Here is a 22,785-nt window from a genome sequence, read left to right as displayed (position 1 = left end):
CTTATGGGATAAGTGTCCCGAGAGGGGAGACCAAACCTAAGTACATTGTAAAAGAGCTACAGGATCTTGTCCAGATGGTTGCAAGAGACTATTCGAAGATATCTTACTGAAGAGAACTATGCACTAAATCGAGACATTGCCATAATAGAATGTCAAAAAAGGAGAGACATTCTCCTAGTGTAACTTGTTAAATAGTGGCAGGGTCAGTTAGAATTAGTTTTGGATGGAGGACATATTCATTTCGGCCTGACGACTGACACGCAGCTTGAGTTATTATATAGGCAGGGAAACCCATCTAGCAATAGGACAAGATAGGCCTTATTATTATTTTAATAAACAACACCCAGAGTGCCCTTCAAGTGTCCACCTCCTCCTTCCAACCCGCCGCAGTGAGTAGTGCCTAAACAGCCTACTTAACCCCCACCCCTCTAAAAACCAACAATGATCCCAATCGGAAAGGTAAAACAGACACAGCAAAGAGATATAATTCCTTTGCCTTTTGTGGTAAAGTGGGCTGAGGGAAGTGGTGTGAATGTGAGCCAGTAGCAACCCAAACAGCAATAATACAACAGTTCCAACAGTGTCCAAATCAAGGTTCTATACAACTACATACTTTAGTTAAACAAATCAATCATACAACTATTAAAAACAGTATGAACAACCTGCCCCTGCAAAAGTAGACAGAAGATGCAGAACAGAAATGTATAAGCACCCTGGATACTCAGGCAAAAAGGGCAACAATGTTGTTCAAAATTATATGTTTTGATGGGAAAAGGTGCAAAAGGGACTTAATCCATCTCTAGGACACTAAATGCTGAACCAGGGGTGACGGGGTCACTTTAAAGTACCTGATTCCAATGTTAGGTGGTTCAATGATGTTGAACCATACTTTAAGATTCTGTAGATGTAGGTCGAAACAGGTTGGAGTGCAGTGAGTTGTATTGGTCCAAGCAGCGAACTGGCATTGAGTTGGTTTGAAATGGGTGTTTTCTGTGGTTCGAAGGTGGCATCTGAGCTATGCCATTCGGATATTCCTACGAGGATCAGTTCGAAGGTCGAGACAGTTTGAGGCATTGGTGACCTCTGGTTTGGGTCGATGAGTGAAGTGGTGCTCCAGCAGTTCGATTCAAAATCCAGAGGTTCGAAGCTGTGATCCTGATGGCCCAATGTAATCTTCAGAGAGGTGGCTGTTCGAAGTCGTCCACAGCTGTGAGCTTGCTGTTTCTTCTAGGTTGAGGGAAGGGAAATGTGTATTAGTTCTAGTTAGAGATCTCAAAAGCAAGCAACCTATGACCAAGTCTCTATTCTTTCCACACAGTCTCCATGTTTGTTTAATGATACCAGCTATCTAGGCACTGAGCTGGTCAAGCAAGACTTACGCTACACTGACCAGAGCACAATCAAGACAAACAATGCTCTGACCCCTTGAATGCCCTCCCACTACGCCTAGGCTGAATTAATTAACAGATATGTCCAAAGGGGAATCTCTTCTGTTTAGTTGACATCTGGAAAGCATTCAAACCACATGCACCCTAGACCTAGCCTTTTAGACCCTCCTCTTCTTCAAAGGAATGGCTGACATTGTGTTATGCTGCTGTCCAGATGCCTATGACCAACTTCACAACTTGCAAAAATATTGCCTATTCTGGAGTACCGTGGTTTCCTCCCTCTCCAAAGGTTTGTCATCAGTTTCACATGCGCTAGAAGGATAGCACAAGCTGTCACAATTCGGCTCTGAATGCCCCTATAATTGTCTAATTTCGCAAATCTCTCGAAACATGGCTTTTTCAATAGCACCTGAAAAAGGACTAATACCAATGGACGCACATACCGATGCATAGACCTCACTGTTAAAGATACCGGCACAAATGCAGGCTACTCCGACTCTGTACAGCGCTCCACTGCTCTAAAGCTAGGTCTGTGCTTTAAACAATAAAATAAAAATAATAAAAAACTCAACGTCATGCCCTGTCTGGGATATGGCTGCGCCACATATAAACTCCCACACCGATCTGTTCTATTGGCCTACTTCATTTGATAGAAATGTTGCACCACATTCAGACTTCATAGCAATTATACTTCTACTGTCCTTTTATACCGAGTCTTCAGTGATATGAAGCAGCCAACCCCTTAATAAAAATGAATCAGTCGGTTAATGGGTTTTCACACACCCCAGAAATGAAGCCGTAGGTGAAGCACTGGGACTTCTCTTTGATCCCTCACTCTCAGTCTTATTGCAGCAACCCATGCATGACACTACTCAGTGAATTGAGTTCCTTATTTCGTGGAACCCCTAAGAAAGTGTGATCCTGGCATGTGCTGACTGTGCAGCTAGTCATGCAATATGATGTGCCGGAGGTGGCTGGAACCACAATTTGCGCCACCTCACACTTCGTTTGACCGTCCCTTAGCTACCGAATAGATTTTAAATACATATGCATTGTTCCAAGGTCCTTCCCAAAAGGAAACGCATCCCATCTAGCTAGCCAAGAAAATGACTCTACTCAATTTATCATCGAGATGCTGCTATTGCTTCAGTTGCTGTTGCCACATTTATGCAAAATCTGCTGCCCCACGCGGAACATCAAAAACATTAAAAAAAGTTTTAAATCCCATCTCTACTACACGTTTTTATCCCCACTTCACCATTTAGTTTGGTATGGCAAACGGACTACCATTACAGAGCCTTAAATAGCTCTCCATATTCCTCCCTAAATCTTGTACCCAAGTAGCCACAGACACAGACATGTTTGAATTAACGTATATTGCTATAGTATGCCATTTCCATAAGCAGAAACAGGCCTCTGCTGGGCTTGCAAAATGTAAACACACGATTACATGTTTTTGGATGTCAGAGGGTATTGCCATGTAATCCAGATAGTATATTGTCTATGTTCCTTTGGTGGGCATAGCTTAGCATACAGAAATGAGAAATGTTAATCATGAACAGTGGTGCCTTTATAACAATGTTCATGTCTGGGTACATCCTGATACACTCTAGGTACTTGAGACGGTAGCTAAAGGGAATGCTTTGGGGAAATTGTTCCAAAACAAGGCAACAGACATCAAACAGTGGTAACATCAGGCTAGGAAGACATTTTGATGTCAGTTGCCTGTGTGGTTCCAAGCACAGTGAAGCCCTAGGTAGATGGGACACCTGTCAAGCTGCTGGAGTAGAGTGGGAAGGGAAATTAGATAACGGGAGAAACAAGTTTGACAACTGTACGGGTAGTGCTGATGCTGAAGCAGGTCACATGTGTCACCTATTAGTTGAAGGGTGAGTGAGCATTAGCATCATCCAGTTCAAACCTTTGATAAGGGGGTTGGTTCCTACAACCATTGCAAGCAAACACCATCTCAAATAGGACGGTGTTGAGTTCCTTTCTGACATGGGGTGGGGTAAAAAGAAAGTTGTGATTGAGTTTGCTCCTTACTGAGAAGGATTGAGTTAGAGTTTGTTCTTTTTAAAACCTTTTGGTTCCAGCCAAAGTTGTTCCATGTCGCATATTGCATGCATCTCAAGAGAGGTGTCTGATAAATAATTTGGTAAATATAGGTGCATATGTAGGGGGGCGGACTAGTATAATGGGTTCATAGTGACAAGTGCCATACGGCATGTTCCTTTCACTATATACATAATTACTGTTGCTTCGAAATACAGTATGTGGTCTGATTTAACGATGTTGTCTCTAATGATTCTGAGAAGCGGATTGGCAGTGCTCTTGTTTCCATATATTTTTGATCATCCAGTACAGAGTCTAGGCAATTTGTGTTTGGTTCCATCATTGTGTTAATAGTTTCAGTGCGAAGGCTGGTAAGCTCTTTGAGTGTGTATTTGTGCGAGGGGGAGGTTAGAAGCAGTATCCCTTTCTTTTTCTTTCAGTCTAAAACAATGTTGGGACAGCCATTTTGAAAGGACCCATAGACAGTTGGAGGGGTAGCTTTCGTCCTACCCAACTGACACTTAGAGCTACAGTTTGGCTGCCGTCAAGCAGGGTTACCATGAGATGCCCAGACTTAGAATAGCCCCACATATTGAACATGATTGTGGAAATGTACCGACCTTTTGGTGACTCCAGACTATTGGTTCTGGAGATTTGAATGATTCTGTTTGGACGAGTTGAGTTGAGTTGTGTAACAGTGTGGACACCCATTTAACCACTATTCTCCAGCATTGGATCTTTCATGGATTCACATGCTTAAAGGACGAGAGCGGGGGAATAGCTGGCCCGGCAGACCTCAGACTACGAGTGGTTGACAAGTCCTCGACGAGGGTATCCGGAGTTCCGCTGTCTGCCCCTCTTTTCAATCCTCAATTTGTTTTGTCGTTGGAGATTCTGTCCACACTTCAGTCTTTAGTACAGTCGTTGGACCAGAGACTACCTCAGGTAAACCTGCCACAGTCACCCGTCGACGAGCCGGCCCCGTCCCATCCACCGACTCACTTACGCACGCCAGTCTCAGCACCACAGGCACCCCAAGAGGAAGGTGAGCTGCCAGATTCGGAGTCTGACAGAGGAGCCATGTCGGATATCTCCTCATCCCCCTCCAGGGATCCAGCCTGGGAGTCAGAGGTGGAATTAGAAACACCAAGGAGCCCGGCTCAGCCGTCCCCCCCGGATGATATTGCATCATTCCATTCTATGATGGAGAAGGCGTGTAAGGAATTCGGTTTGTCCCAGGAAGAACAGAAAAAGGACTGTTTTCTTTTCGACCACATGGGTAAGAGAAGGAGGTCAGTGTTTTCAATACCCATACTAGATCATGTGTGGAAGGAGGGTTTGCAGACAATGCGTCACCCCTTTTCAGAACCGGCAGTAAAAGGTCACCTTGAGAAAAAATTTAAGGCTCCAACCACTATTCTATTGATGCACATTTGATTTGGTCTTTCACTGCTTGGGAGGGCTTCGTGATTCACAGTAGACCATGGGGCCAAGATATCTATAAGGCGGAATAGGACGGCTTCTTCAGTGACGAGAATGCAAGATGGCCATTCACTGCTAGGACGTTGGTATACCCTATGCCCCAGCTAGGCCTGAAGATGGATTACAATTCTCCCTTAATGGCGGTCACATCTTTGAAATGCCCTCCTATTAAGGAGAAGCCAGTTTTCGGGCTGTAATTCTTTAGATCTGATTGGCCTGCTGAAGGTTTTTTCAGCAGCAGAGTAACTTGCCCGGTCTAAAGACGGTCTGAAATTTACCTTTTTGCAAAGAGGATTCATGGATTTTAGAAGAAAGGGTGTTGATCTCTGTACTGCTGTCTTCATCTTAGACGATGATGCAAGATCCTCCAATCTTTGGAAATGTCTTGAATCATCGAAGGATAGTGGTATTATATTGGTCTGACTAGAGAAATGGGAATAAGTAAATATATACACCCAAATAAGAAATGCTGAGCAAAGTCCAGCTTTTAATTCTACAAACCAAAGCAATAGACGATTCATCTAAAGTGTGTCTCGTTGAACTACTAAATTTAAAAAAAACAATGCAAAATGGCCCTGGCTGGAATTCGCAAATCCATTTTGGGAGCCCTGAACTATTCATGTCATTACAAAATAATTACCACTAGGGGACTTAAAGTATTGACTACTCCATTGTATTGTATGACCCACATGAGCCGATCTTTCTCCCTGCTTGAGGGCAAACTATTTCAATAAAGCCCATTTGCCTCCAGTAAATTTTGGAGCAGCGTGTGAATACAAGCAGATGCTTCAATGTTTCTGGCACAACAGAAAGATACAAATTGAAAGGTGAAATGTTTCTGAACATTTTAATGACCTTTATAGTCCAAAATTAAGACATAGCTAGTTACTTGATTTTAAAGACCTATAGTGAACATGATGCTTAATTAGCAGTATATAACCCGTTGTAATGACATGTTTGACTGCTAAGTACACAACCAGCTGTGACATGCACAATAGTCAGTGGTCCATCCATCACATGCGCATTTGACTGGAAAATGTCAGTCGTGAGCTCTTTCAAATGTGTGATGGTGTACAGACTGTACTTGTTCATGCCCTTACATGTGTAGGTCAGGAGTGAAGTCTTCAGTGTTGGCTAGGTCTTTGGTTTAGACTGGCGAAAGTAGTGAAAACATAAGTGATGGTAGAAATCTTGACATTGTAGAGTAATAAGAAGTTTCAGGATAACACTCCCTCTACCCAAAAACTGCTCCATACATTAGAATTCACGAGGAAAAAGGGCACCTATGTCTTAATTGTTTACTTGTAAGATATTACAGTCTGCATGTAACATGGGACGCCCATGTTGATGTCTATCATATCTATCAAAGTGGAATGCGTACATCAATGAGGATATTGGGGCTGTTTTTCTTAATTAAGCAGGCGGCCAAACGGGATTGGAATAAGATGTGCGCTACACATAAAGTTTAGAAACACAGGTTCCTTTATATTTGAAGCCCTTAGTGTAGATCCAGGCTAAGCTGCTATGCCCAAAAAACAGAATGAAAAAGGCAAGTTACCACATTCCACGTGTTTTACAGTTGGGCTGACACTAAAAATACAAGATGTGATGCAAGAAAAGTCCTGTGTTTGAAAGGTAACAAACTCTGAACATCAGCAACGCAAATGGCTAAGGCCAAGATAGACAAAGTAAAAATGACTCAAACAACCAATACATTCAGCTAAGAGTTAGCATCTTTCTTTGGAAAAGAATGACAGTAATGAATGTCTGAGCCACAGTCCTTTTTATTATCTAGCCTCCCCACACAGACATGTTACTGCTACAGTCAGAGCAACATCCTGACATGCTATCAGAATCCTGCATTTTAAGGGCTTGGCTTATGCAGATGTGTGCTTTAAGCCTATTTGCACAAACTGAATACATTTGATCAGCACCCGTTTCATCTTCCTGTTTATGTTGCAGCATCTCGACTTAGTCCGAGATTACCTTAGGCAATCATGGGTAAACTTTACACCATCATGCCAGAAGCAAAAGGAAAGTGAGCCAATTCTACTATTACTATGAGGATGGTCTCATAGGAAGAACCTAATATCAGTGATGAGAGCAGTTAGGCTTTACCATGTTAATGGTGTGGCAAGAGAGGGTCCCTTCATCCTACAACAAGACAAAGAGCAAGGAGCCGAGTGAATACAATGCTGGAACAGACTGGAAGATTGCTTTCCACTGTAGGATGCAAACTGAATGTACATGTGGTAAATATGCCAGGGCTTTGAGAACACTTACAATCCCAAATCACAAAGGTCAACATGAGTAATTAGGAATGATGAACATACGTTCTGGGTAGAAGGTGCAATATGAATGTTGGATTTCAACACAAAACAGAATTACTCTTACTGTGTCCCAACATAGGTAGAATTGTATGATTTATTTCCATCAATGACCAGACATCGCTTGGGAGTTTTTGTCTATCCCCAGATGAGGCCCAAATGCCATGCTGACAATGCAAAGGGTAGACATTTATTTATTTCATTTATTTATTTATTGAGCATTTGTATGGCGCCTACACAGCAGAAAGTGTTTCCATGCGCCACAAGACAATGGGGGAGGGGGAACAGAAGACGATAAACAACAATAAATGGTCCTATTTAGGCCTTGTGACATTTGCATTGTGCAAGTGCAGCAACATGAAGTGTAGGGCTGTAAGTAGGGAGGAAGGTGAAGGGGAGGGTGAATGCAGGAGGGAGGGGAATCCAGGGGTTGGGTAAGTGCCAGGGGAGCCCAGAGGTTGAGTGCATGGGTAGGTGCATGGGGAGATTGACGGACTAGTAAACGGGTGGGAGGGGGTGGGATAACGGTCAGGTTACAGCCACCGGGAGCGAGTGGAAAGATTTTAGGGCTGGAGAGATGCTGTCCCTGGCCAAGGATAAATCGTGCAGTCCTATTCTATATTAGGTGAAGAGGTAGGAAAGAGGGAGATTGAGGAAGAGGCAGTTGCAGTAGTCCAGCCTGGAGAGAACAAGAGCTCTGGAGACATTGAGTTTCTGGGGGACGGTGGTTAAAGGGAGAATGCCTCTGAGTAGGTGAAGCTGAAAGTGAGCCTTCTTGGCAAGGTCAGCAATATGAGATGTGGAGAGAGAGGAGTCCAATATGACACCCATGTTTTTTGCCTCACAAAAGGGTGAAGGGAAGCGGCCCAAGAGGGGCGGCCAGAGAGTAGGGGGGAAGGAAGGGAGGGGGAGTTCCAATGACAAGGATCTCGGTCTTACCGACATTAAGACAAAGATTGTTAGCAGCAAAACATACCTGAATAGCGGTCAGACAATCAGGAATGGGAGACGAAGGGGAGAGGAGGTAGGGGAGAGAAGCTTGAAGGAGAGCTGAGTGTCATCTGCGTAGCACTAGAAGTGAGGAGAGAATGTGGAGATTAGGTGGGCAAGATAAATGTTGAAGAGCCACAGCGAGAGGATAGAGCCCTGAGGGATGCCGCAGGTAGAGAGTGAGGTAGAAGAGTGAGAGAAGGGCCCAGTTGAACCTGGGCGGGCCGATTCGTGGGAAAAGAGGTTTGTGATGCCCAGAGAGCTGGAGTCGAGGTTTGAGAGCAAGTCTTCATAGGTCTTCATTAGAGCAGTTTCTGTGCCTCTGGCTCCTCTGAAGCCATACTGGTGGTTATGGAGACAGACAACAGATTCAGTGTGATGGATTAGTTGGGAGATTACCAACTTCTCCAGTAGTTGGCCCAACTTCTCCAATAGTTGGCCCAAGAAGGGGGTAGTGGAGATAGGGCAGTAGTTAGGCAGGCAGGAAGGGTCTGCAGACTGCTTTTTTTGGAGTGGGTGCTTGAGAGGTGATGGGAAGGCGCCATTGGCACAAGAATGAAGTTAGCTGGGCCAGAAGCGTCTGCCGACATATTGTACAATAGCAGTTGCATATACATTCTGGGTAGCTCAATTCAGGGAGGAGTTCATTTCATGACAGTGCCTTTGAATTTGGTTACACTTCTTGTTTACAAGTATGATGGGGGAATAATCAATTGTAGTTAGAAGGGGGAGGTGGCGTATTGATTGATGATCCTGAAAGTTATTGATCTACTCTTCTGGCTTATTTTGCAGGTATCCAGTGAAGAAATGGAAGTAAAAAAAGAACAGATATCGGAGGTTTTGCAGTCCACACAGGTGCTGTTGGCAAAACATGGAGACAGGTATGTAGATGCATCTCAAGGTATTATTTCAAAGTTATTTAACGGAATACCAATGATTTGACAATTGTCTTAGAACAGGTTATAGAAATAATGTTTTTGTTAAAGGTACAGGCTCGCAGCTGAAGAGTGGTACATTTAAATGCCAGTGTTTGTAGTCTTAAAATGAGCAATTTCACTTTACAGCTTCTGACATTCATAAAGCATCAGTATGTTTTTTTTATTGTGTTAATTTTAGCAAGACGCTTCAGATGTTTGACCAGTATTCTGAATAAGATGGTAATACAAAAATAAAAAACTCCAAGTACATTATCATTTTTTAAAGCCTGTCAATATTTGTTTTTGGTGATTTCTGAATACATGCAGAAATGAAATTGTGGAATCTCCTTCACTTGAGAAATAAACATTTAGGAAGAAGTAATCTGTCAAAGTATGATTCCCAGCAGATAATGGACAATGTGTCCCTTTCTAACCATACAGTAATGCAGAAAGCTAGGTAGGAATACCCATCTAGTCAGTCGCTCTCTATTTGTCCCCATGGTATTATACTATAAATCTTTGAGCCAATCTCTATCATACTGTATTATCAGGAGTTCAACGGATTTAGAGATGCACTTGGGTTCGTATATAGTGAACAAATCCCTCCTTACACCCTTTCTCCTTCATTTCCCCCCTTGAATATTCTCCTGCTCCTCCCTGTCTCAAATCATCCCTACCAATCCCTCACCTCCTTCCTGATCTCTGCCACACCTTTGTTTCCGTCACAATCTCTGGGCCCTGCTCACCAGCTCCTTCAATCCACAGTGAAGCTGTGGGATTCATGTCTTACATTAGGACCCAGCCCCTCCCCCAGGCAGTGTTCACGCATATGCAAGTGCACCTGCATGTGATAATGAGTTTGGGGCTGTGTTAGACCTAATCACTTTAGCACACCTGATTTAAGCACTGACGCGCTGCATAAGGTTGCGGCGTAATGGGGACAGAGTGCATAAAAGGATCATCTGCTACTTTGAAATGGCCATGTGGATAGCCAGTGCTCCAGGGTGAACGATACTGATGCAGCACTCCAGTGCTCTGCTGCTGTGGCTTCTATGTTCCCCTGTATGCTGCAGAGCCAAGCATGGGTAATTCTCTGGAAGAAGTAAGTTTCACACTGCACTCGTGGACTCATCCGCGGATCCAGATGAATACAACAGTTATTACAACGAGAGGAAATGCACTTTGGAAAATTCCTGACGGGGAATGGTTCAATATGGGCAAATGTATTTTGGCATTCCTGTGTAACAGTGCTAGGCTCTGGTGGACTAATCCAGGGTATCCCTATAGACTGCCTCCGGTACCCACATCTTGCTGTAGGGTGCCTCCTGGCCCCTCTGATGACCCTATCCAAACCCCCTGCCAAAAGAGAGAGAAGTTGTCACAAAGTCTTAGGAAAGGTTAAAAGCCATCACTCATATTCTGCTTTCAAACAAGTCTAAGCCATAACCCTTGATCACACAGATGGAGAGTGTTAGGGAGAATTCTCAAAATGTGCCAGTTCCTCCCACCTTAGAGCCCTCCAGCTCTTTTGCTAAACTTTGGGACTTTGAACTTTTTAAATCAATGTGTTTTACTCTTGTATTTTCTTTGGTTATGGCGTTTTAGACAACTCCATAGGCATCATCTTTTCATGCGTGTCACACAGCAGTGGCACAGGGAACCCTTTTCAGGCTTTCCCAAGGTTTAAATACCTTCTCTGGGATAAACTAGTGTTTCCCAGAGAAAGTAAAGTGAAATTGACTTTACTAGTCTTTTTAAATTCCTAGACCCAGCACACCCTATCTTACAATTGAGTGCTGGAGGGGTTACTTAGTATCCCCTTTGTGTAGATACTCATGTAGCAGTCAAATGCTACCCTTTCATGTCAAAATGGCTGGTGGCAGTGGTTTTACAACAAACTACCATGATTTTTCCTGGCCGCAAGCACCGGTAGCTTTAAATCGCGGGTGCCATGTTTTTCAAGATGGCGTCTGGGCCCCCTTTGTTTAAACAGGTCCCGGTCTTCTTTTTTCGCCATTACTTTGGGGAAAGGTTCTTCTAGAGTTTTGCTCTGCACGCCAAACCAGGCTTGGTTCCTTTGTTCATTCTCCTTTGGCGGGCTTCTGGACTCAAGACCGCCTCTGGCATCCAAGTGTCTGGGGTGGGCAGGAAGTGAGGGAGGTGCCCAAAACTCCCTGTCCTTAGGCTCCTAGGAGACCCAAATGCACTCTGGTATGATTGGCTTGCTGACTGTCCGGCAAGGACAGCCACCCTGCTGGGTGAGTGACAGTTAGGCTGGAATGAATGGGAGAGAACTGAATGAAAGTGGAGTCTCTTGGCTTAGAGGGCAGAGTCCACCACTGGAACGAAAGGAACCGAAGACGAGCTTGAAGAGGACTGCTGCTGCAACTCCTGGACCGTTGGTTTGCCCGGTGAAGCCCTGCAGCAGGTCCGAATCGCTAAGTTCATCTCGACAGAGAAGCCCGGCAAGGATGACTTCTCCCTTTGAGTTGGTGGGACCAATCAACTCGACACCAAGCCACCTGGATACCATTCTCGGAGCTGGTTGTATTTTCCTCAGAGTGCTGCAGGAAACCGAATAACCATGGAGAGGGACACCAGTTTGTGTGCTTTACTACAGCTACCGGAATTGAAAATTTGCCAAGTGCCAGCTTTGACCAGTCGCAGTGCAGGAGTCCTCCGATGTCCTCCCTCTTGTCCCCACGACTGAGGATCAGGAACAGCGAGATCTGCAGGAACTGCCAGGAACAGAAGTCTTCAGCTGCATCTTTTTCTTCATTTGTAAGGTACTGTGAGACGAGACTGAGAGTACTTGCCTCTCGCTGTGAAAGTGCTTGAAACCTTCGCAACTGGCAGGCCTAATCAGCTTGTGACCCATCATATAATTCTTCATTTTACAAACTACTTCTGAGAACTTCTACAGAGAGTTTACCGTTTATTTACCAGAACCGTTTTATCCTATCCAACACTTTAGCCCATTGACTTTGGCCTAGCCTATTGAATTTAATTGACTCTTCTGGTGAACTCAAAGTATCTGCATTGTCAAAGAATAATTGTAATCCTTTTATGTTCTGAACCTATTCCTTTGTGCTCCTCCTTCAAAGTATTCTGAATGCCATTTTTTTTTTTTTTTAAATTTTATTTTTATTAATTTTTCAAAACAAACAACAATACACACCAAACCGCAGTGCAATTAACAGTATCACATTTAACATTCAATCATTAATGCGCACTGCTCCCCTGATCCCCCCCCTCCGCGAGTCTGTTCCCGTGTCGTTTTCTGTATCTGTCGCACATGATTGGGCATCGTTACCATCCAATTCCTCCGAATCCACCCCTGTCCCAAATATGCAGGATATCAGTGTCTTCCATGCCATCAGGGAGCCCAATTCTTCCTCCCAAGCCATACAACTCGCCTCCTGCCACACCGCTGTTTCCGCCTCTGCCCATTTCTGCAGGTCACTCCACCACACCTCCACCCGTGGCTTGTGACATTTTTTCCAGCTCATGGCTATTCTTCGTTTGGCTAGCACATATGCTAAGTCTTTTAGTTTGCCCACATGCTTCTGCTTCCGAGGTCTGGGAGACCCACCCAACAAACATGCCCAGGCGGTGTCTACAGCAAGCGTGACCCCTCTCTCCCCCAACTTGCGCGCCACCTCCCCCCAGAACCTCTCAATCACTGGGCATGCCCAGAACATATGCGTCATGTCCGCATTCTCTTCGTTACACTTAGGGCACGCCTGTCTTCCGGCGTTCCGGAATTTGGATATCCTCAGCGGGGTCATATACGCCCTGTGCGTGACGTATAACTGTATTTGCTGTAATCTAGCATTCCTAGACACCCTCTTGTGATATCCTAGAGCCCGCTCCCACATCCCATCTTCCATCTGGGTCCCCACCTCACTCTCCCACTCCGATCGTAAATGTGTCAATTCCTTTCCAACCTTCGACATCACCATCTCATATAGCCTAGAGGTCTCATGTCCCCCCTCCGCTGTATCATATATCACTCCCATAATAACATCCGGTTCATTTGCCAGGGTAGTCTCGGGCCATAGTTCCCGAATTCTCCTCCCCAATCTGTGATATGTGACATATTGGCCCCCATGTAATCCTGCCTCCTCGTTGAGTTCTACAAACCCCTTGATGGCGCCCTCCTGCCACATATCCCCCAATGTCACCAGCCCCACAGGTTCCCAGTAGGTCCTGATAATCCCTCTCAGTTGCCCATCTTCGCCTGCCAAGGCAACTAGCGGCACCTGCGGAGAGCACGGGAGTGGGTCTCCCATCATTTTGCAGGCTCGTCTCCACATCTTCCACCCCAGCCTCACCATCCCCGGGTACTTATTTGTGACAGCCTCGGGCAACCAGTTTACTTTGTTTAGATAAAACGGGGCGCATTCCTGCCCAAACAATCTAAATTCTGGAGTTACTTCATCGGAGAGCCATTTGGTCACAAACTGTAATTGGCTCGCAATGTAATAGGCCTCAAAGTTTGGGAGTCTGACTCCCCCTTTTTCATGAAAGTTCTGCAACTTCCAAAGCGCTACTCTGTTTTGAGTACCATGCCACAAGAACTCTCTGCAAACCCCATTTATTTTAGCAAAAAAACTCTTAGGGATCATGTATGGGATGTTGCTAAAGTAATGTAGCAGCCTAGGCAGAACCACCATTTTAATCATCGCTCCACGCCCCATCATCGCCAAAGGCAACTTCTTCCAAAAACTCATGCATGCCCGTATTTTCTCAACAGCCATCTCAGTATTACACCTATGTTCTTCTTCCACCGTGTGGCAGACATCTATCCCCAGGTAACGAAATGTATGAACTGACCAGGGCACCTGCAACACTGGCAACCTGTCTATGGGAACCCCCCTATAGCTGCCCAGCGGAAAGATGCTCGATTTCTGGGGGTTGACCGCTATGCCTGACAACCTCGCATACCTCTCCATCACGTCCAGTACATACTGTAAATTCTCCTCCGGATGACTCAGGTACAATAACAAGTCGTCCGCATACAGGGATATCAGGTGCCTTTCCCCCCCAATCTCAATACCCACCATATCATACTGCTGCCTTAGATACAGTGCCAGAGGTTCCAGAGCCAAAATGTATAGCATCGGGGACCAGGGGCACCCCTGTCTAGTGCCTCTGCTAAGTTGCCACCTCTCTGATATGATTGTACCCGTCCGCACTCTAGCCAGTGGAGCACTGTACAGCAACTCCGCCCATCTAATGTATCCCGGTCCCAGTCCGTACTCTCCTAAGGCCGCCAGCAGCCATTCCCATCTAACCGAATCGAAGGATTTCACAGCGTCCAATGACACAATCGCCATCTCCCCCTCTTCATAACATCCCAATTCGATCACTCGATGGAGTCGCCTGTGGTTTTGGGTGATATTTCTATCCGGTACATACCCCGTTTGGTCCGGGTGGATCAACTTGCCTATCACTCTCCGCAGTCTATTTGCCAGGACAGCCGTTAGTATCTTGCTGTCCTGATTCAACATAGACAATGGCCTATACGATCCGCAACTATGTCCGGGCTTGTTGGGCTTAGGGAGCGGTATAATGACCGCCTCTCTGAGCGACTCCGGCAGCTTCCCCGTCTCAAACGCCTCATTAAGCATGTCAAGCATCGGGGGGAGCACTTCCGCCCCAAATGCTTTATAAAATTCACTAGGCAGACCGTCCGTTCCCGGGGTCTTGCCAGTGGGTAACTGCCGAACGACCTCCTCCAACTCTTCCAATGTTATTGGGGCATCTAGTTCCTCTCTCTCTTCCATGCTTATCTTGGGCAACCCAATATCTTGCAAGGTCTCTAACATGTCCTCCCGGCCACCACCCCCTAGATCCCTGTATAATTCCCTGTAATAGTTCGCAAATTCCTTGTTTATGCCCTCTTGGGTATCTATCAACTCCCCATCTTCTCTGGTTATCGTCCTAATCGGGGGTCTCGGGGTTTCTCTTTTATATAGCCATGCCAGAAGACGGCCCGTTTTATCTCCTCCCGCGTGTCGTCTCTCAATATACTTTTTGTAATTTAGATTACAGAGCCTTCCCCAAAGTTCCGTACACTGCTGCTGCAGTTTAAGCACCAGCTTATTATCTATGTGCTCGCTCCTCAATGTCTGTTCCAGCTCGCCTTCCGCTCTACGTAGATCAGCCAGGACCCCATTCTGCAAGCCTTTTGATTTGGCAATTGCCACCCCTCGTACCACCACCTTAAAGGCCTCCCATAGAGTCCCCGCCGAGTCAACGCTGCCTGCGTTTGTCTCAAAATATCTAACAATTTCTTCCCGCACATCCTCCCTAAAAACCGGGTCCTTAAGCGCCTCAGCGCGCAGACGCCACGTGGGGATCCGTGCCCTGGGGCGGCCATATTGCCACTCTACCACCATAGGCGAATGGTCTGATAGGACCCTCGCTTTGTATTCCACACTAGAAACATCTACCAATACGTCCGATGTGGCAAAGATATAGTCGAGTCTAGTGTGTAACTGCTGTGGGGCCGAGTAGTGTGAGTACTGCCTCTCGTCGGGGTGCTTGGTCCTCCACACATCCTCGAGCTCAAAGTCACGTAGCAACGCCTGTAATGCCCGGGCTGCCGGGGCAGGCCTCACCACCTTATCGTCGGATCTGTCCATCCCTGGATCCAACACACAGCTAAAATCCCCCCCCCCATATCACTGCACTCCCAACACACCAGCTCAAGTTGGTACACATGGTCCGGAAGTACTCTGCCGTGCCCTGGTTAGGGGCATATGTATTCACTATACACACCTCTCTGTTCTCAACCACCCCTCTTACCATAACCAGACGCCCCTCAGTGTCCCGCATTTCCTGCCTCAGCTGGAACGGGACGTGTGGCGCCACCCAGACCAGCACACCCCTGGCATAGGCCGAGTACGTGGATCCCACCACCGTTCCCCTCCACTTTCCCTTCACCAGCTCTAGTTTATCCCGGGTCAGATGCGTTTCTTGCAATAATGCGATGTCTACCTTCTGTCTTCTCAAGTATAGCATGACTTTGTTTCGTTTCAGATAACTGTTGAGCCCCCTGATGTTCCATGTCAGTAATTTAAGCTCCCCCATAGTTCATTGCTATCCTGCTCTCTCTCCCTGAACCACCCCCACCCATCCGTGCTGTCCAGATATCTCGTCAAAAATACTCCCCTATGGCTCGCGACCAAACTCAAACTTCCCAACACTATATACACCCCAACAATCCCCACTCCCTCCTCTCCTCCCTCCCGTCCCTCCCCCCCCAACTCCCTCCCCAACTGTTGCCCAGCTCCATCCCTGGATCTCAGGCCCCCCACATCTAGTTCTGGCTGATAAGCACAGAGCCCAGTAGGGTAAAGTCGCCCTAACGGCCACTTAACTAAAAACACTAAACGGGGGTGTATAGACTAGCCCTGAAAGGCTCCTACATAAGACAACAATTGCAGTGCAAACAGTGTATTAACCGTCCAGTTCTGGGCCCGACTTTCTTGGGCCGTGACAATAACTATAATCAAGTGCCATAGTCTCTAGCTGCACCCTCTCCCATCGTTGATCACTTATCTCTTTCTCCGCCTTCTTCCGCTCGGACATCCGGCTCCTGGGGGCTGCCCTGCATGTCCAGCCACTCCATGGCTTCCTCAGGCGTCTCGAAAAACAAGGATCTGTTGTTGTGAAACACCTTCAATTTGGCCGGATAAAGGAGCATGTACTTCTTCCCCACCTCTCTCAGTCTCCTTTTGACCACCCCGAAGTTCATCCGACTCCTCTGCACCATCATGGTGTAGTCCGGGTAGGCCGTTATAGTTGCCTCCCCCCTCTTGATGGTTCCTCCTTTACGAAAATGCTCCAAGATCCTCTCCCGGTCTCGATAATTAAGGATCTTGGCTATCATTGGCCTGGGCGGACTGCCCGGTGGAGGCCTCCTAGCCAATGCCCTATGCGCTCGCTCCACTGCAAATCCCTGCGACAGCACACCTCCAGTGATCTCTTGGAGCAACATATTCTCGATGAACTCCGTGGGGTTACGGCCCTCCGTTCCTTCCGGGATGCCCACAATACGGATGTTATTTCTCCGGGCACGCCCTTCTGCCTCTTCAGCTCTATTCTCCAGGTTGCGCACTCTTTGCGTCAAGACATGCAGGTCGGCCTTGTGTGCGGCGCAATCCGCCGTGTTCGCGCTCCCCTCTTTCTCCAGGCTCTCCGTACGCTCCGACAGGGTCCTCACGTCCTGTCGGAGTAGGTTCACCTCTTCCCGAACTTCTCCCACTTTGAGGTCGAGCACTGTTTTCAGGTCCACCACCACTGTTTCTAGCTTGGCCTCCCAAGCGGCTTTCAAGTCCGCTTTCAGTTCAGCGATCGCAGCTAAAACATCCTGGTTTGGACTAGCGGCGGCCATGCCGCCTGCGGGTGTCTTGTCCCTGCTCCGAGCACTCTCTGAGCCCGTCGGTGTCCTGGTGTACTCATCCAGTGTGGGCTGTTTCACTCTCTGTCTGAGAGGCTTGCTCGACATCTCACAGCCGCTGGGTCCGCCTACTCCCGCTTTACCGCAAGGGAGAGAGGGGCCTATTTTCTGCCCACAATGGAGCGTGTTCTTCCGCACGCCTCAATTGTCCCTCTACAGAAGCCTCTTCCACCGCTCGTCCAGGCCCCCCACCACTGGACTCCTGGGCTCCCGCCGCAATTCGCTGGGTGAGTCGCCAATTCGGAACACCTCCAAGTCTCGCGCAACACCGTGGTGTTTGTATCTCTGGTAATGCTCCCGGTTTGTCTAGGGTTGTGCAGGCACCCCTTAGTGTGCCCCTTGATTGCGCTCCAAAGTGTTCCACAATGGTCTTCGTCCACAGCTTTACAGGACTTGTCCTGGGGCACAATCTCTGTAGTGTTACGCAGCACCCAATCACACACTCGAATTATGCAGATGCCCCCAAGGTCTCTTATTCCACTGTTATACCCCCTTCAGTGGTGCTGACCTGTGTTGCATTCGCACCATGAGGTGCATATTCCACTGTCTACCTCAAGCCAAGGTGCCATCCGAGTGGGATCCAACCCTGCCTGGGGTCGTAGCAAGGGCTCTCGTCCACCATCACACAGTGTGCCTCTCGACGTAGTAGTTTGTGTCATCAAGCGGCCCCTTTGCCTTTATGCTTGAAGGATCTTCCTTTCCCCGCTGCGCGCAGCCTTCCCAGCTCCTCACACCCGCAAGTGGCAAGCGACCGTGTTACAATGTTGCACTCTGCCCCCAACGCTTCCCGCTACAGTGTGCCCGCTCTCAGCTGCTCCACAAGAGCTGCGCAGCTGTTATTTCGGTTTCACGCCGAGTGCCTCATTCCTATTCATTTCCAGCCGGGGCCATCCGCAGCTCTTGTCGGCATCTAGGCCGCGGGGTCCAGCCTCATGTAGCTCCGCTCGCACACAGTGCAGCAAAGGCGTGGAAGCCTCAGTGTTCCGATTCAGCTGCAAGAATCTTCCCGAGCATGCCGTCTATTTTTGCCACGGCTGGAGTCGCGTATTTCGTTCTTTCGTCTGCTCTCCTCTGCAGTATTGCCTGGAGGTCGGGCCGTCCCTTTGTTCCTAGTCATCCGCCATTTTGGATCGTACCTTCATAACCCCTTGGCGATCCCAAAATGGTCCTTGGGCTACTGTGCAGAGAGCAAAGTCATACACGTTGCAATGTGCGGGTGCCCCAGCCCTGGTATGTTGTGTTGGGGTCATGTGCTACCACTCATGTTGGACTCCGCCTGTTACTGCAGTACGGTGTGCTCCAGATGGCGAGCGCTGTCAGCGCCAGTGTCAGTTTCACTATAACATATTCTGCGCCGATGTCTTTTGTTTAGTTGTGTTCCTCTTTCTCCATATGCCGCTCGACCCAAGCTGGGGGAGGGGCAGACCAACAGTGAATGTTTCGGTGCGGCTGCTTTAGAGGACACGATCACCCAGCGCGGATCGTGTCCGTGCAGCCATGGCAGTAATAAATGATTACCGGGCTGCGGTGAAAAGCACTCCGGGAGCTTAGGTCATCATGTCCAAGTTGGCTCAGCTGGATTCCAAGAGGCCCGTGGGTAGCGCTTATGCTGACTTCCAGCTGGGAGCAGCATAGAAATGTGTTCAGATTACTCGCCGGGCATGGGCGCGGTTACACTAGATGATACAATGTCTCGCCGTGCCCGCCGAGCCGCCGCGTTCTCCGCTCCCGCTGTGAGCTCCCGCTCGTCAGTTACATTTTACATTGGTACGGGTATTGCCATCCCTCGATCTCACTTCTTAGTGTTGGTCCACGCTACTTGACGAGCGGGTCCCGGCTTCCTTCCATCCGCTCCGCGCTGACCAGCATTTCTCTTTGTTTTATCCCCACCTGCCTCATCCAGCAAAACCACAACTGCTGCTCTTCCGATCCGCTTTCATAGCATCTAATCCACTGTACATGCGGCGAGGTCTTGCATTGCATATCCAGCCCCTTCTTATCCAGTCTTTGTTATATTTCAGGCGCCATTTTGCTGCTCCTGGCCGTGAGATCGCTCCAACTTCGCTGTCTCCGTACTCCCTTCCACACGCACGATTCCCGTCAGGCTTTCACTGCTGCATGCCCATTCACTTCATGCTGCTGTAGTTGCAAATCCAAGCTTCCTAGTGGGTTCTAAATGCACTTTTTTCGACGGATCATTGCCGGATCAACAGGAGCACCCAGGATGTGCGTCCTAGTCCGTGGCCATGTAGCCACGCCCCCCCATTCTGAATGCCATTTTGCTCCTCCTTCAAAGTAGTCTGAATGCCTCAGAAACTTATTGAGTATAGTATTGAAGTCTATTTGTGTATGATATCGAACTGCCTCCTTCTAGTGAATGTTTTATAACTGACTGTTAAATACATTAATAAGTGTTTAACCAATAAACCTTAAGTGTAAGAGTTTATTTGAACACCTGTGATTGTAGACCTCTGTATAACATCATAACAGCTCACATTCCCTCTTGAGATAAGCCTGTCTGCTCAGCTCTGCTACCAAAAACTGTGTAGTACAGGCTTATACCAAAGGTTGTTTTTGCTTACACCTGTAGTCATAGTTGTTTGTAGTGGTCCCAAAGGGTACTGCATACACACTCTGCCTAACAGAGGGAAGACCCTCCCCACAGGTATTTTAAACACTACTTTTAATCCATTCAATGTAACCCACAACACCTATTCCCATCGCTACAATGGCTTCTGGAAGTATTGTAACATCCTCCCCACGCTGAAGCAACTACAGTGCCCTTCCCCCTGCAAGCAACAAAATATTCTAAGCATCACCTACACAGCATTCATCAATACAAAAATGAGCAAGCTCATGACATGATAATGTTTGGAGGCTGGCACCAATGCAGGAGCAAGTTGATAAACTGGATCAGGAAACAAAAGAAATGAAAAAAAGAGACCCACCTTAACAGCCATCCCTTCTTCATATGGCAGTGACGAATTTGAAATGATCTCTCTCTGCATTTCAGAGTTGTCTGATCCCTTTCATAGCTCATAAGCAGTTGTGCCTATCCACTTATGTCTAACGGTTGTGAAAAACCTGAGGGTATTCTGACTCCTATTCCCCATGGGTCAATAAATAAAATGAATAAATGGGTCCTCTGCGCAGGTGGCCAGGGAAAGCCCCTTTGCATTTGGATCCTGACCTTGTGGGTGGACAAGTGAGGGAGGATTACCTGGGTGGAGGGTCCTTGGGGACTGGGAGTGGGGGGCCCTTCGGTGAGACATGATATCCCCCTTTTCCTAATAACCCACCCAATCCTTCTCCAACCTTTAGGGGTTATTGTAAACCAGCTTCCCTTATTTTGTCTCTGTCATGCCATTCCAGTACTGATGCAAGGAAAAGGCGACTAGGAGTCATACACACCAACATACAACCACACCACCCTAATACTGAGACAAGGAAGAGATGACTAGGAATCATGCACCCCAACATACAACCACACCACTCTGGTACTGAGACGAGGAAGAGAACCATAGAGGAATACCACTACAAAGGTCAGGCATCAGGCATGTCTCACTAATAAGCCTATCAGGCAATTGACAGAGAGGACGCACACCTGCGGCTTATTCACACACCACAGCTGCATAAAAGATGGGAAGCCAAAATACTACAGAGTGGAGGGAGAGAAGCGCAAGACATTGCTCTGAGCCATTGGATGCAGATCTGCCGTGTGACGAGGGTCGGAGTACCACGGACTGCAGAGGTTAGCGGTCTGAACTGGGATGACGTGAGAACAGAGGTTCTCTGGCGTAACTGCAAGGCAGGAGAAGGGGGCATGCTGAGGGGCAGGCCTTCTAACAAAGAGGCAGAGTGCTCGTTCTTCTGTAATGCTGGGAGAGCGCTGGAGTGTCTCAGAGGCAGACAACGAAACCCTGGAGGCAATCAAGCTGAAGCGAGTCCAGCGCGATATGCGAAAAGCCTATAAAGGAAGCCGGTGAGTTTCAGAGGCCAGGAAACCCAGTGTGAAACTGACCACGAGCGCTGTGAAGGAACTGATGATTGTGCAAGTATACAATGTAGCAGACTGGTCGCGTGGGTCTGAAAGGAGTGGAACACATTCTCAAAAGTTTCAGTTTGAACTGTCATTGAATTAACAATCACATAGTATTAAAGGGACAGTGCACCTTGATAAAAAGGAAGGGGCAGTCCTGAAAGGTTCGAATCTGCGAAATAGACATCTCAATGGTGTGAACAAGATGAAATCTTCATCTCTCAACCTTATAAAATATGCAAACCTATTTGAACATTGATCTGTATTAAAATAAAGCAGATTGCTCTTTTCTCTAAATACTGGATTGAATACAGGTCAACCGGCAAAAGGTGAAAACCAGAAATTGTGAGTCTTTTGAGCCTTTCTTCTACTGTGAATTATTTTGAACTTGGGGAAGGGAACCCCAGTTCCTCTACTGTTAACTATTTTGAACTTGGGGAAGTAAATCCCAGTGCTTCTGTTGTGAACTGCCTTAAACCTGGGGAATTGAATCCTATGTCCTGATTCCAACTATTTTCCCTTTTTGTCTAGGGAGGATCATTTTGAGATTGTGTTAGGAAAAGTATTCACACTTGGGGAAGTGGCAGAACTTTGGGTTAAACACGGTTTTATTTTGGTTGCTAATATCCATACACACTGTATAGAGTTATTTGTGAGGTCAAGTATAGGTTTTGGACAGTTCAGATGAAATCTTTGACTCAGATGTTCCTTAGTTTTCTTTAGGTAGGGAACCCCCATCTTAGATTATGGCAAGTTAGGCCTTTTTTCATCCTTACATTTAAGTTAATAAAAGGGTTTATCTTGAGATTTGAATCTGTTGTCTGTGTCCGTCTTCATGATGCCTTCACACAGTCTTCATCTGCCCCTCCAAGCCCTTTCACTGAGAAATACTGGTCTGTACTGTTAATACCATTGTTAGAAATAATGTGCCCTGTTTATCAAACAAATATACACCTTTGAAGGAAATACATTTTTGAATCCTTGTTAAAAAAATATAATATGCTCTTCTATGAACATTTATGTATGATCCTTTAATTCAGGCATGCCTGATGATCTCTGGCATTGTTTGGCGGCTTAATGAATCCAGGCCATTCACGATATACCCTGAATGCTTTTG

General features: G+C 47.0%; 1 protein-coding gene across 19 annotated transcripts in view; it reads left to right on the top strand.

Annotated features, from left to right (window-relative positions):
* The window catches only part of DST (dystonin), a 2,190,048-nt gene that overhangs the window by 1,368,950 nt on the left and 798,313 nt on the right, over positions 1-22,785 (top strand). For all 19 annotated transcript variants that reach the window (XM_069606170.1, XM_069606155.1, XM_069606164.1 and 16 more), the window contains one exon: positions 9,035-9,123. In XM_069606170.1, coding sequence (XP_069462271.1) covers positions 9,035-9,123 — 89 coding nt within the window. The remainder of the gene's footprint in view (positions 1-9,034; positions 9,124-22,785) is intronic.

This window comes from Ambystoma mexicanum, chromosome 4p (assembly GCF_040938575.1).
Source record: "Ambystoma mexicanum isolate Mex_15411 chromosome 4p, UKY_AmexF1_1, whole genome shotgun sequence".
In the NCBI taxonomy this organism is placed as follows: Eukaryota; Metazoa; Chordata; class Amphibia; order Caudata; family Ambystomatidae; genus Ambystoma; species Ambystoma mexicanum.
Note: the sequence above shows the minus strand (reverse complement) of the source record. Positions and strands in the feature narration are given on the sequence as shown.